This window comes from Opisthorchis viverrini (genome assembly GCF_000715545.1).
Source record: "Opisthorchis viverrini unplaced genomic scaffold opera_v5_10, whole genome shotgun sequence".
In the NCBI taxonomy this organism is placed as follows: Eukaryota; Metazoa; Platyhelminthes; class Trematoda; order Opisthorchiida; family Opisthorchiidae; genus Opisthorchis; species Opisthorchis viverrini.
In genome coordinates, this window is record NW_008751666.1 from 1,502,048 (window position 1) to 1,517,552 (window position 15,505).

Below are 15,505 nucleotides of genomic sequence, written 5' to 3' on the forward strand. Positions count from 1 at the left end.
GGAATTCTAGTAACTGACGAATCCAATAGACGTCCGTCACTTCGATTACTTAAAAGTCCGTCGTTTAGGGAAGATGGGTTTGACTAGCTGTAAAAAATAAATGACTTCCAGTTGTCAAATACAGGCCAAATGCAACGTTGTGTATGAAAAAGTTTTGTGTGCGCAAAATTTGGAGCAAGAAAACTGAGCAACTTTCAGTTGGTTACCACGCATAACGATATTGCACCCACTGCTCCCTCAAAATATCCATTGTACTCTTCAGATTGAGAAATCTCGCTCCTTTATACTGGCTGATTTTCTATTTTGCCTTACACATCCTGTCAATTTTTTGACACATATTTGATACATATACTCTGGACGGGATTTATGGGGAATGTCCGTACTTTCCGCCTTACAAGAAATTGAGAAAAGTTAACTGTGCTTTCCTACAATCGATACAACCCAATCCAGCAGCATTGTATAGGAAACCGGAGCATTTTAGTCTGTTTTCCTCCGGTTCGCTTTTGATGCAATTGCAAAGCAGTCACGATGTTTCTATTTATATTCTACTCCCCCAAACAGTCTAAGGTAAAAGTAGCTTTCGTTTCGTTTTGTGTTCAAAAACGGCTTTACAATGCTCTGTGTCCTTCAGGTGTTAATGCATTTATGGATTTTGAGTGCCGTTCAGAATTATTCTTCATATCCACCCTCAGTCATACCAAGATAGTGAGGATGCCTTTTGTGGTATCAACCTGATATTGTTAATGGGTATGCTTTATTTCGGTGTTAGGGGATTTTTAATTTCAAATTTAATCAAACTTCATCGCACCGTACATTATGAAACATCCGAATACCTATGGGCAAAATACCGTTTGTCCACACGAAATTTGTGAGAAATACCCTATCAGTATCTTAGTATTAGGCGAGGTTTATCCTTCACACCATATCTGAGTAGCGATAACATTTATTACTGTGTTCATTTTGCAACGATAAATAAATGTGGCATGCGCATGTTGTACCTCAATCAACGTGGGTCACTTCAAATTCCGAACTGAGAGTCTAATCGTCGGTAACTTTCCGGTAAGTCACTATACACCATCTCTAAATAAAATTATCCCAAATTTACATTTTGTTTTATGATTGTTTCCGCTCTCTGAGCATTTAGTCCTGCAAATGTTGTCAAGTGGAAACAAAAAAGCCTAAAGATATACAAGCAAAACGGTTTGTGAGAAATAAAGTTCTAGTTCATCCTAATAAAGTCGGTAGAAAGATGGTTTTCCTAACTTTGAGGTAAAAATGACAACGCTTTTAAAAGTTCTATTTTTTGGATACAATATTTCTAATCCTGATTGTCAGCTTCTGCTCTGAGCAATGTCAAGGAGACTGGGTGTTCATAGACCGAGCAGTAACGTCTTAAGTTCCATGCCCTCTATTTGACTTAGCAGGACCTGGAAACATCCAAAGATACTCCTGCACAAGTTTCATTAATCACACATTTTAGTATCTATTTTTACATATTGTGAATTTCTTGCTTTGGTTGGAGGATGCATAAGCTAAAGTCTCCCTGCTGTCTGAATAACTCAACAGACTTCTGGGGGATGTTAAAATAGTAAAACAAATCTTTTCAGCGTATTTTTGTCCTTAATCTTTGTGAAGGTTTGATCCAATCCATAAATATAACCACATTTTCCTACAACCATATAGGAACGTTTTACAATGTGACTAGAGTTTCACAAGTTATGGGCGGTTTCTAACCTAGAGCAGAATTTGCCGGAAGAATAAATAGAAGGCTAATCCGGAGTAAATACTCTTAAGGTGGAGCGTTTGGCTTCAGTTTTCGGAGTGTTTTAGAAGATAACTGTCAGAATAAAGCAATTTTATGCTGTGTAACAGTGATTTAGCTTGCAATATGAAGACGTGGTGCTCATATAGTATTAAAGAAAGAGGATTCGGTAGCTTTTACATGAAAAATTATCGTTTATTCGCTAACACGATATTCTTTACACCATATGCCAATGGCACGCTGTGATGCTGTGCACAGACTATTAGAATATTTGTGCACATTTCAATGAAAAATGTAAAAATAAATTAAACAGATTTTTCAGTTTCCATCTTTTTTGTGATTGAATATACACACCTCCTCTTCTTTTGTCTGCATCAAAAGCCTGCAAACTCACACTCATTCAAAGGTTCAATGTGAGTGCTAAATTCGTCAAATGCTCATGTCCTCAGAAATTAGTTACACAGAATCGATGCTCACAGTGTGGAAATAACACCTTTTCTGAACAGCCTGAAAGAATTCCTCTCTGTGATTTGACGCAGCGACTAGTGTGTTATGTTTACACTACTTTAAATAATGCTTTACACACCGGTACTCTTTGACTTTTGAGATTCAAATTAATGGAGTGTATCATCTCTGCTGATATCAAGGCATCGGTCGCAATATCACAAACATTTGGATAATTGTTATTTTTTCATTTGTCGGCTATCCAGGATGATATTTCATTAGTCTGAATGCAGTTATATCTGTAATCAGCTGTTGTTCAGCTTCCGTCCGATGACTGTTACTTTTTGTCCTCTTTAATCAATAAATACGTCGATAGCAAGTCCGTACTTATGTTTGAAGAATTACTGAATAGATGAAACTATAAATGTTTAGACAAATAATGTCCACCTAACAAAATATTGCGTAAAAAACATGGCTAGAGATAGGAGACAAAAACACCGCCGCGTTAAAAATGCTGTTTGAAACAACACGCTGAGGATTTCAGAATAAGGCAACAACTTAAAATGATCATAGATGATATTTTAGACCAAAAATAAAAAGCAGGATCTTGATTTTATCTCCGACTTGGATGTTAGATTTGGCTGATTCTGGGCCTGGACATGTTTATGTGATAAAAAGGGAAAATTGAAAGTAAAAATATACAAAACTGGAAATGGAGATGGTGCTATTTCTCAATGTTATGTTTTCGGTTGCAAGAGTCTCCAAGAATTAAGATGGGAGTGTAATATTACATGAAGGAGAAATACTATAGTAGTACACAATACACACAAGCTGGTGTAGTTTTTTACGGAAAAACAGAATATCTTAAGTTTCGAGAGTTTCCTAGGTTTCTGGGTAGATAGCATCGGAGAATAATATAAGTGGAGCTATGTGGAAAGCTGGAAAGATCTTTTGAAAGGAAAACTTCATGACAGGCAACGGGGAAATGTTAATACAACGCTTTTAAAGAGGTTAACCTTGGAGAAGACACGTATAGATATCTGAGCAGACCAAGGTTGGGGGAAGAAGATGTAACGAGGCGAAACTAATTTCGCCTACTCTGCTAACTAACTTTGCCACTAACTTTGCTAGTTAAGCCGAGTGAACATCTGAACACCACCTGTGAAACGACTAATAATTGGAAACTAACATTAGAACCGCCTGACATTTTTATATTGTAAGTAGGAAAAAATAATCAGCCCGCCAAACAAGGAAGATGTACAGTGAGACTTATATAGAACGAGATATTTGCTTAAAGAATTAGGAAAGTAATTTAACCATGGAATTACCTACCATCAAGATGCCGCAATAAAGCCAATGGGCAAAAACATGTGTTCTAATGAGCCGATGTTCGCCTAATAAGCAAGGTCAAAAGGACGGAAAAAGAGGAGAAATGACAAAGATGTATCTTAGCACTCTTATCTTCGCTAACTTCTTTTGTGTTGCAGAAGCCATGAGACGAAAGTTTTCATCGATCTTGAGGGTGAACATGTTACAAACGGCCCTAAATGTTCGGAAATGGAAAGCTTAAATTGTGCATGTTCTAGACAATGTACTCTAATATTTGTGATATCCTACATAGATTTACTATGTGTCATTATCCATAGTTGATCATGGTAGCAAACGGGGAAATTGATGATCGGTTTTTGAAGGAATTGACAGCTCACTGGATCAAATAACTCATCAGAGTCCTGCGGGTACCATAAGCTGCTGTTGTTTTGAATGTGGGTAGTGGTGATATTGTTCATTCACTGTTTGAGTAGGAAACTAGAATACTGCTGCAATTTTGTGCTTTATTTACATTTCTTGTGCCAATGACGATACACCTTCTCAACTGCAAACACAATCTTTTGATGTCGTTTGGAATGCTTGGGTCCACTAAACATAGTTCGAAATAATAATTATCCAACCGAGCAGCACTAGCAATGTAAACCACACGAGTTAAAAAATAATGTAGCTTAGGAAATTTTATAAGAGGGGGATGTGGATTTTAGTTTTATGCAAGCAATAGTTATGAAATACTTTTGGCGTGACATTGCGTGAAATCTATGAAAGGTCAGTAGTATGGATGGGAATATACAAATGAATGTGTGAAACCAGTGAACGGGTATGAAGCTAAAATATTCGAACGGTACTCAAAAAGATACAAGTCAGAAGAGTTTGATGTCATCTTTAGTTGACCAATGATCAGATAATGGATACTAAATAAAACAGGCGGTTTACTGCTAATCCTATTAAAGTCCGCTTATACGCTATAGATATTATAAGTCATTTTGAATGCAAGAGTAGGGAAATCACAATTTGAGAAATAACTCTCGGGCACTTTAAAAGTTATTGAACAAGAGCTTATAAACTGTGGTTCACAGGAAAAAGCCAAAAGTTGATCTGAATACTGAATTGAACGAATTGGGTGGATTAATCAGCTAGGGTTGGCAAAATTATGACCTCTATCACATTTCTAATATTCATCGCAAGATGGAACAGAAGAGAGTTGTAGGAAAAAATAACTTCAAAACTGGCGTCGTAATGACTTTTCAAGTACCTTTCTGTACCATAAGTGCTGTGTGGAGCTAGTTTTTTTGCAGAACTAGGCATAAAGTGCATATCTGATAAAATCGATTGTGTACAGAAAGAAAAAAGTACCTTTTCAGTATGAATCAAGTGAACAAATTGGGAAGTGGGTTCCCCTGAATTCCAGTCCTATTCTCAACAAGAAACGTGTTTGATAACTCAGGTTTGGGAAAATAAAAGAACCATCAAATAAAAACAAGTAATCTATTCTTTCTCAATAAGTGAAATATTTAAACAATCTTGTAAGGCTGAAAAAACAAACTACAGGTGGTGAACGCCCAAATACAAAAATCTAAATTGCATAACGACCTCCCTTCGAAGGGCGAATCCAGTAATTTTTAGTGTCCGTGGTAGTTACTTAATCGAAAGAAGTAATTGCCGATAATAATTAGTAGAACAAATGTATCCTCATTTATTTGTGTAAATTCAGCTACACGTTTCTACGAAAGTATTAAATGGGTATTGTCCACACAGGTTATACTTCATAGCTATATTTGCTGCATTCGGGCGAATCCAGTAATTTTTAGTGTCCGTGGTAGTTACTTAATCGAAAGAAGTAATTGCCGATAATAATTAGTAGAACAAATGTATCCTCATTTATTTGTGTAAATTCAGCTACACGTTTCTACGAAAGTATTAAATGGGTATTGTCCACACAGTCCAGTCCAGTCCACACACCACTGTTTGATGTCATCCTGAATGCTAGTTCGAAGACGCGTGCACACTGACCTGTTTTGACATTATTGGTCGTGTCTTCATTCATCCACCTTGGGCCAGACAATTAAATTGACTATTTAGCTTTATTCAAGCAACTTTAAGATTCTAAAAGTTCTACAAACAAGTCTTCTTTTTATTTTGAAGAAGTAATTAGTTGTCTTTCGGGTCTAAGCTTTGTATATAAAAATGTTTTGAACGGAGAATGGGTCTAGCTCAGTCAAGCATTTATTGGTCGGCTCCATATGGCCCTTCAGTCCTGATGGTTAGTAATTATTATTAATTTTAGCCAATTAGTGGTTTTATTAAAGTTTGGGTGGCTCCTGCTGGTTCCATGTATATATTTTATTGTCAGTGGAAGAGACTTTAGAAAGCTAAAATTTGGCAGAATATTTCTTCTGAGTTCGGGCGAGAATATTTCAGACTCTCAAGGCATCGCGGTTGTCTATCTGAACAACATCCCCTCTAACACAAAATTTCACTTTCTGCCGAAGTTATTAAAAATGTAACAAACTTTGCAGAACATCATATTTCTAAAGTGTGCATTGGAAGTATATTGCAATGTTTCTGTCTGTGATTCCGAAAAAATGCCACTTGGAAACGTCAAGCCTGCCCAATTTTTAAGCGAACTGCCATCGATTAAATTTTTAGAAAAACAGATGCTTTACTAATCCCGGAAGAAGCTGAACAAAAATAGTGAAACAACATCGTTCATTAGCTCCTTCAGTATCCTAGAGGTTTCTGTTAGTAAAGGCCTCATCTTCCTTGACAGCTTTCAATAACATGTATCGTTACATACAAGAAAATCATCCCATCAGGTTGCCGAAAATATTACAATTGCTCCCAAATGCCATAGAAAATAATTTGATAAAGGCAAATGTCGTTTCATGGAAATACAAACAAAGCTTGTCCCGCCGGAACACCGCTTTCTCCAGAATATATCTTCTGATATCTAGACTTTGTTTATTTGTAATGTTTTTGGTTCATAGGGCATCCAGTACAAAATTTAGTAAACGTTTTTCCGCATTTACCTTAAAATGTAACGAATAATACTTAATATATTGCAAATTAAAACTTGCTCTTTAGGTTTATTTTATCACTGTAAAGGTACTGCCGGGCGTTATAGAGATACGCAATGGAGCGGCTTCGGATATCTACCGTAGTGTCTGGTGAATGAGGTTACTTCCTGCAGCTACAAACTATCACTGTCTTGGAAACTTCCACCCTACCATATAAGCTCACATTGAGCAATGTCGTTTAAGTAAGATGCTTTATGTGAACTTGCATAAAATCTAATTTGTACGTTTTGTAGTGAACATATGACATAGATTTGCACACCTGATGGCAACAAATGTTTCCTATGCCTAGTCAAGCTATTTGCTATACGTGGGGTATTGCTCATTGTTTCGCACCATCATCATGCATGTGGTTAGCTAGCAGATGAAAATATGCTGTGTGTTCGCGATTTCATCATCTAATTTCAAATCGATTTCATCATCCGTTTAGCTTTTGTTATTCAAGAGAGGAAAAAATCATTTTCCAACAGCTTTCATAATAGCACTATTTGGGGTTATGCTAACTGGTTCTCAAAAGTTTTGAAATAACTCAACTATTCAGAAGAAAATGTTGCTACATCTAGAAGAGAAACAAGGCTAAAACGACTCGGCATTTGTGAATGAAGCAATTTTAGTGGACAGTCCCAAAGAAATCTGTATGTTCCAAACACTAATAATGAGGGGCAGCTGATGTTTTAAACGGACTTATGGTGGTCGTTTCCCTAGTACTAATACTTTGATTTAATGGACATTCTGTGGATTCCATAACTGGATAACCATGGTAAAAGTGATTTTCTAGTAGAGATCGAGGTACTTGCGACGGTTATGCCTACTCTGAGGTCGGAGTTTGAATTCTGAAATCGGAGATTGTAAAGTTGCACTCTATTTGGGAACTACGTGCGAAATGATTTCTATATTAAAGGAGCGTTTAATTGCGACTGGCTCTCCAGTGTATGTAGGCTTTCCGGATGCGAAAAGCATGAACGTGTGAGGGATCTGTATTGTATCATGTGCATGCATAACGTTGTTAAGTATGCACGATACTACTTGTACACAAAACCAACGGCTATCTGTCTAGTCCAGTCAAAATAGAGACACTATGATCTGTCAGACAGTTCCGGCAAAAAACCCCGGCTCGCTTGCTGTCTGTTATTTTGAGCGACCAGTAAAGCTAACGCAGACAGAGTTGGGTGTCCGGCTGTTTGCTGGTCGTTATCTAGTTTTACATTTACTATACGTAAATTAGGAGCATCACGCACACCACAGCCGATTTATATAGAAATGTGCTATGGTTACATACTGATTGAATAGCTTTGTTCATGATAATGGTGAACATAATGCATAGTTTAATGGGATATTTATTTGGTCTAACACCTATTGGATAGCTTTCAATATTTTATCAACGGTTTGTTGTGAGTCTTTAAGTGTGTATTTTAGATCTGGGTAGAACCTGTTCATAACGCAAATTTCTCTGAAACCGAGGTCTTATGATCCGTTTGCAGATGTAATTAACGCGTGCAGATCTGTTTGAAAATCTAAATTTGTTTTGGCATAGTGTCATCCTTTTGGAATAGTTCGGGCACTTAAACTGCAAACACTAAACAAAAGAAGCTACGCTTTTTAGCTAACCGAAGGATGGTTGATTTGCTTTGTTCTTCAGAGACAGTTTCTTGCATCAGTGAAAAATTGAAAACGGCACAAATATTGTGGGAAATTCCCACTTCAGTCTAGCAAGTGTTTCACTTGCTTTGATCTGGACGTGACCGGTTGACGGTCGATTGGTTATCATAAACCGGAAAGAGCCTCGGAAACTTGAAGACAAAGGAACTTTCAAGATGAGTAAAAAGTTATCTGCCCACCAGCGGTGGTGCGCTATCATGCTACAGTGCGACTTTCTGAAAGCACACTAACAGTTTTATCGGTCGTAGCTACAACATTTTGCGACACCCATATGCGGCTGGTATGATTTGCGCTGACTTGAGTAGCACACGGACGAGCAACACAACAAGTGAATGCAACAGAGTAGAGCCTGGACAAAAGCTGATCATGGCTTACAGGAATGCACACAAAATAAGTCGCACGTTGTGCAGTTTTCGCTTGAAAATTGCTTGAGTTTGAATGTTTCTTTTTGAGTAATTAAACACGATGATAGTTCAACCTGCATGTAGTGAGCGGCGCATGGCAAACTTTTAAGCCAGACTGAAATTGGCCGACTTCACATAACTAATACGGTTAAGACCGCTGTAGTGGTATAACAATTTAGGTGATCTGGAAGCAAAAACATAGGACTACGTGCGATAAGCGTTCTCTTTTGAACCTACATACATATAACCCGTGCAGCAAACATAGGGCAGCAAGTTCTTCAAAGACCACCAGAAAGTGCATACCCGGATTAAAACATTAATTGCAGCTGAGCTGCACTGGTTTTCCGCAAGTGTGATCAAGAAAAATGATCTTTATCAGAGAAGGTGGTATAACGATTCTTGGGAAAAGTAAGTAATGAGGCGAGCTGAAGCTCTGTTGATTGAGCATCTTGATATTTGCTGTTTGCTTCATGATTTACACCTTCTGCGCAACAAAGCAAACCCGCGGACGCTTGCGTTCAGAAAACAATCTCACCATTTAAGGGTGAATGAAGTAAGGGATTGCAAGACAAAGACTACCGAGTTCATTATATATTTCACTGATTATGGGTCTAATTTTCTGACTTTACTAAACATTAATTGCTACCTTGCATTAGATCTTAAAGCACTATATGCGCGATAAGTAAAAGTAAATAAATTACTTTCAATAAAACCCATTTTCGTCTGCGAAAAAAGAGGAATGAGGAAAGCGGTGCGTTTCCGAACCTAAAAGTGACGGGAAGCGAGTTGCTTTGGTAAAAAGTGCAATCAAAACAGATGAGCTTTCTAATAACACAAAATCCAGGATAAATGCCCAGTTTTTGAGAGGTTAACATGAATTAGCCTTATTAGGTTGGGTTTGCTGATAGGGGGATTCAGATAACATCAACATCCGATTAAAAAACAGTAACTCTTTTGATTTTTTCAGTAAGTCTATTTTGCCATAAGATGGAGACGTTAATTCTAAACATAATGGCGCGTATCTTTATACAGTTCATAAATTCCTCAGAACCATGCCTTTTATTTCAGACATTTTATACCAATCATTTTTTGCTGTAACATTTGTGCCTGTGTGCTGTTTGTTTTTGACATGACTTCATTCACTGGTGTGTAAAAGTAGATGATGACATTATAATTGGCCAGATATTGAAAGTGTACTTGCGTCTTGGAAAATACACGGGAGAAAGAATAAGCAGGTTATGATAGGGCTTAGTTACATAATAACCATTTTACCAATATTTTTTTACAGCAACCAACCAGGAGCGACTGGTTTCCTTTGGGTAGCGAGATGTGTTAGCTAGTTTGTCTGAGCAGTATGGGATCAGTTTTGTGTATATTCCTAAACTAATTTTTAACTCAGGCATAAAAGAACTCACATTATGTCAAACAGATTTTCAGATGTGCAGAAAGACATACATTTTACTTTGTGTGGTAAAGATTCAGTATATTGGCTGAAATCTTTGAAAATATTCCTCAATAAATGACTTGAATGAAGTTTTAGTTCACTATTGGTTACTTGAATTTTAGGCGTAAAGAATTTTGGTGTCTAACACTGTGACACACCTACCATTAGCTGACTGGGTTTGAGTATCCTATTCTAATGGATATGCAAGATGTATATCCGTAAATCTACGGTTTGATTAGAAAACGGAATAAAAGCCGACGCGTATACCTTTAAAAGAAAATATTTTCTGCTGATAGTGAGGATACGCCAAAGAATTTTTTCTGTTTATTTACGACACTTTTGTTTAAACGGTCCTACACGTGTGACCAACCACTGTAACTTTACTTTGGCAGCATCCAGCCACACCCATTGAGTAAAGTCACAAGATGACGCGGTAGTTGTTGGAGAAATCCACAAAGGCCAACGTTAACACGGATTATGCTGCCGGACTATACTATCCGTCATGAAGAGATAAGAATGATCATAAGATGTGATTGATAGATAACTGGGGACAATAGTAAATCCTTCAGCGAAAATACGCATGCGATTACAAGAAAGCAAAGCTTTTTGTTATGGGTTCCATGTCAGGGTACAGACAGAATTTTGAGGTCACTGAAACTGTCAAAAGCACTAAAATATATACCAACATTTCATAAATGGTCCTTCAAAAATGAAACCATTGAATCCGGAACGACTTTTCTGTTTTCGACTTACCTGTTTCACCATTGAAACCTTACCATGTGATATAGTTGAAGTTAAATTTTTATGATTACTGCTAGTCTCTCAGGCAACATCTGTGAAACCATGGCATAAATGCATTCGCTCAATCGATATAACCAATTTTTCCTGATGGCACTTACCCTGATGTGACATGTTTTTGTAGGGCGTAGCCTCATCTTTCACATATTCGTCATTCAGCTTGGTGCTGTCTTGTTTTGTTGTTTCCAGAGCTGTAAAAGAAATATAACTTACGGTGAAATACATCTAAACTGGCTTCAAATGTCATGGTTAACCAGGCCTAGTGCTTTTCCCCCCATTAAAGTCAATCAAGGAGCTTCGTATTATAGCAGCTTTAAACGAACAGTTTCTGTTGTGTCTTAAAATCTAACGAAAATATTCGTACAAAAATCACCGCCAGATGGACAGAAGCATTGACAAGCTTATAGTCAGCAACATTGAATTCGTGAAGTTGGACGTCATTTTAGTATAATTGCGTTTTGCGTAAAAATTACCATGGTTCTCTTTAAACGTACGCAAAACCGATAGACGATAGAACTTCTCTTTGAGCTTGGAAAGGTTGATTTGGCAAATGTAGTTCCCGGCATCAGACGGTGTCACGTTACGAATAACCAGAGTCCACGACCGGGGATCGGATTTATCAATACTGTAGCGTTGACTGGCTACTTGGTGACCAACTGTGAGTTCTCTTAACGATCCCTCGCGCCACCATGACATCTAAAAAATAAATTATGCAGTTTATCAGTAGTAGTATCACAACAATTTTTAGCAACTGAACAAGAATTGTGAGTAGTATGGCCTGGTGAATTTGGTGTTTGACGTTGTAGGCAAGGTTTGGAAGTCATGTTTTGGTAAGCTACAACCACGCAGATAGCGGGAGGAAAACATTTCTGTCAAAATAAAGAGACATAACCCTCAAATATCATCTCGCAAAAAAACAACTATAGATTCACTAGGCAGCAGAGTTCAAAGCAGACGTGTCCACATCAAATCACCATTGGATTTATACTCCCTATAGAATCTTCTCATCTTACTGCAAGTTCGCTTTTTTTCCTCAGGGAGCAATTTTATCTTTAAAGGAAGACCAAGAATTTAGTGATTCATTGGAGAATTTAGTGCAAAGCCAGGTATCAAGAGAAAGATGGCAATTATGAATGAGGTGACTTTATGACACAAGCCAAAGTGCCGACCATATCCAACTGCTCAAATGCTGAATGAATGAGCTGAAGAAATTCGAGTGCAGAATCCTGTTGTTACTCAGCTAGCCGTAAACCTCTCCCCTCAAGCTAGATTGCTACATTCTTAGTGGCTTTTATTTGCCTGTACAATCCAGCTACTAGTAACTGCTAACTTTTCTTGGGTACTATCTGTTCATGCCATTTATTGGTTGTGGTCAAGGTTGGCACACAACTTTAGAAACAAAAACGTCTGAGGCAGGATTGACATATTAATATAACTGGCTTCCAATATCACTTTCGAGAACTGGTCGCAAAATCTTAAGTATTTAGGTGCCCATAACTCTGAATTGGAATGAGATGTTTACACGTATGGATTACAGTTGAACAAAAAATTGTGCGAAATGACCAAGCATCTAAGTGGACCCAACCAAATCAAATCGCAACGAACCTATGTAAGAAGCAAGGCTGAAAGAAGCCAAGACTCAAGTTAAACAATCATAAGGATAATGTCAGGAAAAATAATGAAAGAATTCTCTATATAAAATGGCAGCCCACCAAATCTAACTGTATCGAAATGTTTCGGGAATTGTGTAAGTCATTACCAGAAATCGCCGGGACACCAAGGACAAAAGTCCAATTGATAGTGGTTACTTACTGAATCAATCGAAAGGCAGCGGTCTTATCTTTCCTGGGGATAGAAGAGCAGGTATGAACCCCGAAGCTAGGAGGCTAATTCGGCCACTGTGTATTTGCTGTTTTACAAAGCCTAAGAACATAAACTAACCTCACCATTCCAATCAGTTGATGAATTATTCCTGCTCATGTGCTTACTGGCTTTCAACGGTTAAGCGTGTTGTAAGCTCTGCCTTTATATACCCAGACTTTGGAAGATACGACAAACGATACAAACCCTGCTTAGAGGAGTGACAGTGGTGTTAAACCCACCGTCGATTTTAGCCATTTTAAAGCTCACTGTTTGGGCACAGTCTCTCAATATACATCGGTCATTCTTCAGTTAATCACGAGGCCGAAAATATAAAACAAATAAAGACACCGTGAAGATGTTTGCAATCGAACACTTAGTGGGCTAGCAGGAGTTTTTGCCATCTCCGCTATGGAGCATCATATCATGAAAATTTACATTAGAGATGTTAGGACATAAATAAAAAGTTATTTTTAACATACCCCAACCGAAAAAGAGCAAAAATGATATCCATCAACGATTTATTCAGGTCTCTTGGACCCACCATATTATTATACGATTCTCCGGTCTTACTAAGATGTCATCCTCTTTATTATTATTATTACAGAGAAACTTTCTCTCCCCGCACTAAATGGATCGAACATGTCGTGGGTGTGGCATTTGGTAAACTACTGTTTGACGGCCATATACATATTTTTCAAATGTCTTTAAAAATTCTAAAGTATCCAGGTGCATACACTCTGTAATTTTATATGCGTTCAGGTTTTCGACATAGAGTTATATTTGGAAAGCAACTCTGAAATATGAAAACAGTCCAAATGACACAAAAACCTGGGTCGGAAAGTTGCAGCTTATGCAAAAATTGGTCTCCAATTTGTGGTCTGCATGGCTTACTAATTTGGCGAGTTTCGACAAATACACTCTCCCGCGTGTCGTTTCGGTTTTCATGGAAGATGCATCTGAATTCTGGCCGAGACTCTCCTTTGTGGTGTTCTTTTTAACTGAATGTGATGCACCAGGCCGCCTAATGTTCCAGCTGGTACGGTATTCGGCATATCGCTATACCATGTGTACACATGGTGCACCATTCATAAGAATGCTGATAAACCTCCGAGAGTACATAACCGGTAACTTTCTTCGTGAGGCTCATCAAGTGCACGCAGTTCACGATTTTCTATCAACTTTACGTTCTACTCGACACCGGCCGTGGGCTGTAGAAGGGTCTGTTGAAACTTACTGAATAGTGTGCTACATGTATAAAACGTATTGCGATACTTCGAACGCCGTACAACTGTAACATGAGGTGGTTTGGTGCAGCAAGTTTGCTTGAAGAAGCACATCATGAATGAGGGTTTCATTTTGGTTACAGGTGAATCTAGACAAAACTAGTATGCATATGAGTGTACAAGTCAAATTTCACGCATCCTGTGTTCAAGTAGAACATTAAGTTGACGGGAACGCGGGAACTGCGCCTACCTAGGAGGTGCCCAGAAAAAGGACACCCATCGTCTCTTGTCAAACTTTTTTTTCAAGAAACGTGTATGACCAGTGTGCATTGTTTATACAAGGTGACGAATTCTCTATCTCCGTGTGAGTTCCAGCTCAAATGCTAGACAGTGCGGTGCACTTACCCACCTTGATATTCTAACCAACCGCTCAAACGGAAGTCATGTATTTCAATTGCCATTTGAAGTGCCACTCCACATAGGTGTCCCAGACCAATCGACTTCCTGGCATATGAAAAATCTGTCTCGGTCTATCTTACGTTTCAGACACTCACTCCCTGGGAGGCAGTGAATACACCGAGAAACATTTATCTGTTGTATTTACTCAGTTTCTTTATCCAACCGTTTCAACTAAGTACCCAGTAAACGGTTGTGGAAGGTTGATCATTGCCAACGGTAACAACATTTTAAGCAGGCCAGTTAGCACTTCCAAGTAGCGCGTAGCAGTTGCAAGAAGATTTTGCCAAATTAACAAAAGTTTTTATTTTTGAAAGTGACCGTGACAATTTTACCAAAAAACCATTTTTAATGGTTTTAACTATTTTAAAAATTTTTAAACCGTCATAATCAGTGAATAAATAGCTTGAGAAAATTTACATATAAACCGGCGGTTGATTGCAACAAACATACAAAAGTTCGGGTTGCGTAAACTAATTTGACCTGATAAACCCTGTCCCCACCATCTCGTCGAAGGAACTACACATATTTATGCACTTAATTTTTGAAATGCCGATTTAACTCAAAACGTATTGATAATCAACAATTGGTGTTTTATTTATTGATACTCTTTTAGGCAGATGTGAAAGTAATTAATTGAAGGATGGAAAGGTCCGTCGAGAAGTGCCATCCTCTTACAAAGGACTAATCGATCCTACCCTTCCATTTCACGGTTAAGATGAACAAACAGGTATTCTTCCTGTTTGAATATCGAAGTAAATTAGATATCAAAATGGTCGCTACAGATATCTATATAAATGGACAGGACCACGCAAAATTTTCAAGTGTTGTGTGCTGCCGAGACAGATGCTGACGCACAGAAAAAACCGAGACTTACAGAACTGCTCTGATATACTAGAAGCTACACTGAAGAACGTCACTAACATTCTGGAAGCCAGTCATTTTTTAGGTTGTTTCCAGCCTAAAATAACCAACAATAGGGCTCCTGGGCCAACCAAATTAACCGTAATGACCGTTGCTAAGTGACCCATTTAAATGCAAACGTCTCCTTT

At 38.0% G+C, this 15,505-nt stretch overlaps 1 protein-coding gene across 1 annotated transcript; it reads right to left on the bottom strand.

Moving 5' to 3' along the window:
- Nucleotides 1–11,013: 11,013 nt before the first annotated feature.
- T265_12684 (hypothetical protein) lies at nt 11,014–11,607 on the bottom strand (the record flags this gene model as incomplete). The annotated part of the gene is made up of 2 exons (XM_009164947.1): nt 11,014–11,102; nt 11,385–11,607. Coding segments are annotated over 2 exons (312 nt in total), but the record flags the coding sequence as incomplete, so codon positions are not given.
- Between the last annotated feature and the right edge of the window lie 3,898 nt (nt 11,608–15,505).